The sequence below is a fragment of the Asparagus officinalis genome, chromosome 10, assembly GCF_001876935.1.
Source record: "Asparagus officinalis chromosome 10, Aspof.V1, whole genome shotgun sequence".
Taxonomy (NCBI): domain Eukaryota; kingdom Viridiplantae; phylum Streptophyta; class Magnoliopsida; order Asparagales; family Asparagaceae; genus Asparagus; species Asparagus officinalis.
In genome coordinates this window covers 72,330,986-72,334,270 of record NC_033803.1, presented here as the reverse complement: position 1 = coordinate 72,334,270, position 3,285 = coordinate 72,330,986, and the positions used below count along the sequence as shown (strand labels likewise).

At 42.0% G+C, this 3,285-nt stretch overlaps 1 protein-coding gene across 1 annotated transcript in view; it reads right to left on the bottom strand.

Moving 5' to 3' along the window:
• The window catches only part of LOC109825109, a 2,254-nt gene extending 1,150 nt beyond the window's left edge, over nucleotides 1–1,104 (bottom strand). The window contains 5 exon segments of the mRNA XM_020391841.1: nucleotides 1–282; nucleotides 368–459; nucleotides 539–688; nucleotides 690–776; nucleotides 856–1,104. The exon segment at nucleotides 1–282 is cut by the window's left edge and continues 5 nt beyond it. Coding sequence (XP_020247430.1) covers nucleotides 1–282; nucleotides 368–459; nucleotides 539–688; nucleotides 690–776; nucleotides 856–939 — 695 coding nt within the window. The 5' untranslated portion in view covers nucleotides 940–1,104.

The window sequence follows — 3,285 nt, the reverse complement described above, 5'->3', positions numbered from 1 at the left end:
GCCACCACAACAGGAGCTTCACCTTCCTCGTCCTCAAAATCACTAACATCATATTCTACTTCTTCCTCGTCATCATCGAGACCTTCGTCGTCACTGCTGTCGCAATTCTGGTATCTATAGTTCGCATCCGAGCTAACCTTGGTTTCTCTTTCTTCCTTCGCTCCTTTCACTCTCTCATCCTCTAACGGGTCATAGACTGTGACATTTTCATAAGTTCTGACGTTGAGATCGAACGTTACCTTCTTCCTACAGCTGCCAGAAATACCCTGCTCTTGATTCTCTCTACAAAAAAGACCAAAGAAAAAAAAAATCAAAATGGGCTTCCTAGAGGCAATTCAACGAGCACCTAGTGTGCATAATAACAGACCTCAGCTCAGGAACTGGGACAACAGCGGCCGCTTCGGGTTTCTGCGGAGATGGGCTAGCTTGTATCTGCAAAGGTTGGTAGTTCTGAGTCACCTGAAGCGGGGAAAAAATGCATAAAATCAGAGGGGGAAAAATGGCGGAATTTGAAAATTGAAGGTGAATTGGGGATTACTCGATTGATGGGCTTGGGTTTCTTGGATCGCCGGCGCTGTTTGCGATCCTTGGCGCCCCCGAAGCAGGCAAGGAAGCAACCCATCAGAGGGGAGAGAGAGAGAGAGAGAGAGAGAGGGAGGGAGGGGTTAGGGTTAGGGTTTTTTTTTTCGCTCAGGAACTGGGACAACAGCGGCCGCTTCGGGTTTCTGCGGAGATGGGCTAGCTTGTATCTGCAAAGGTTGGTAGTTCTGAGTCACCTGAAGCGGGGAAAAAATGCATAAAATCAGAGGGGGAAAAATGGCGGAATTTGAAAATTGAAGGTGAATTGGGGATTACTCGATTGATGGGCTTGGGTTTCTTGGATCGCCGGCGCTGTTTGCGATCCTTGGCGCCCCCGAAGCAGGCAAGGAAGCAACCCATCAGAGGGGAGAGAGAGAGAGAGAGAGAGAGAGGGAGGGAGGGGTTAGGGTTAGGGTTTTTTTTTTCCCTCTCTCCCCTAGGGTTTTAGTGTGGAAGAAGGAGGAAAGTTGGGATTTTTTTTTTTATTGGAAGTGTAACGGTCAGGAACTTTGAAAGGAATATGACCGTTGGAGGAGTAGTGAGAGGGAGTGATAGGAGGGGGAGCCTATGTTTAATTATTGAATTATTAATTGAATGGGAACATAGGGGTTCATTTGATGCCGGCCAGCTGTTTTTTTTTTTTTTTTGCATTGGGGTGTTTGCATACGTGCCCCTAAGATCTTTCATATTTGCAAAATTATTCTCTAAATCTTGGTATTTGCAAAATTACCCCCACGGTTCTCTCATTTCGCGTTGATTTTTCCTACCCCTTCCGCTTATCATTTTTACTTTTTAAACGGCAGGTAAATCATTGCAAGCCTATTGAGATTATTGGGAACAGCATTCTTACGCTTGGGCGGTAGAAACACTCAACATGCAAGTTTTTGGGGGTAGTTTTGCAAATACCAATGTTTGAGGGGTATTGTTGTAAATACCAATATTTGAGGGGTAACTTTTTTAATATTAAAGATGTGAGGTGTATATTTGCAAAAAAAATCTTTTGTATTTTATTGATGAGCCAGCTGATAATGTGGCTTTTGCACTGGGATGTCTTGTGTGCAAGTATTCCTAAACATAAAATCATAATGTCAATTATGAAACAAATCATATGTCGTATTTGTAAAGCCACATTGATTTTGAACAAAAAGATGTGCACTAACATTAGCTCCATCAATAGTTTGTGATTGGAATAATGAAATGAGGGACTATTAATAGTCATTGGTATATGTATTACTACTCTGATACTGTTTTGACATTGCAAGACGGAGACATATGAAACCTTTATCATGTAATATATATGTCACGCCCCGGGCCCACGAATCTGTTGGCGTGTGCAAACCGTGAGATCCACCGAGAACAACTCGATATTAGCTAAAACCACTGCCAAAATATTAGCACTAGTTGTTCTTGGGCATTGTGCTTCTCTATTTAAGCCACTAACATTTTTTCACACTAATCTATGTGGAACTAAAGTGGGGTTGTCACAATCATCTCACCTTACAAAGGCGATGTCCTCATCGTCATGACATGATACTTGACACGTCCCAGTATCACTCCCAAGCGATGTGGACTCTAGAGGTGGCTCCTACGGGCTCTAGAGGTGGCTCCTACCACATTCATGTCCCGGGCCCACGGACCCTACGGGCTCTAGAGGTGGCTCCTACCACATTCATGTCCCGGGCCCACGGACCCGTTGGCGTGTGCAAACCATGAGACCCACCGAGAGTAACTCGATGTTGGTTAAAACCCACTGTCAAAATACTATCATTAGTTGTTCTTGGGCATTGAGCTTCTCTATTTAAGCTACTAACATTCTTCACACTAGTCTATATGAGAATAAAGTGTGGTGTCACAATATAAGCAGAATTTATGTATCTATTTTCAGGTGAAAGCAACGTCTTTGAGTATCAAAGTAGTGTTAAAATTGGATTCAGAATTTTGGATTCCTCTCCTCTAAAGAACAAATTTTCACTGTAGACCCAAACCAAGTTTTAATTACCAAAACCGACCCTTTTTTTTAATTACCAAAATCGACTCATTTTATGCCACGTAAGCTTAATGACATTTCTTAATTAGTCGGGGTTGGCAACCCCGACTGTTTAGGGCATTAAAAATTGGGTTTAAGGCTTCTAATTGAGGTTTAACAACTCCTAAACAGTCGGGGTTGGTAACCCCGACTAATTAGTAAATGAGATTAAGCTTACGTGGCATAAAATGGGTCGATTTTGGTAATTAAAAAAAATGGGTCGATTTTGGTAATTAAAACTTGGTTTGGGTCTACAGTGAAAATTTGTTCCTCCTCTAAAAACAATAGTAGAGAGATCATTACATTTGATAACAATCATCGATTATTTTAATAAATGATTATGATTCATTCTAGACTTAACACTTATCGAACCTTATAAACTACACTCATTCCTATTTTGCATTCAACAAGATCAATAATCACAATCGTCTGCTAAACTAATTGACCATTCACATTAATTCCATTATATTCCTTTCTCCATTCCCGTTTTACTTCATTCGATTGTTTAACTGTAGCTCCAACCATATCTCAGTTCAGCTTGAAAAGCCCAATGGGCTTTTACAGGCTCTGACGTCAATGAGCTCTGTTGCTCAAATGGGCCGAAGAAATAGAAAAAGATCATCGGGATTGATAAACGCCCTGCCGGCCGCGTCAACGAGGTGGGACCCTATCGCCGGTGT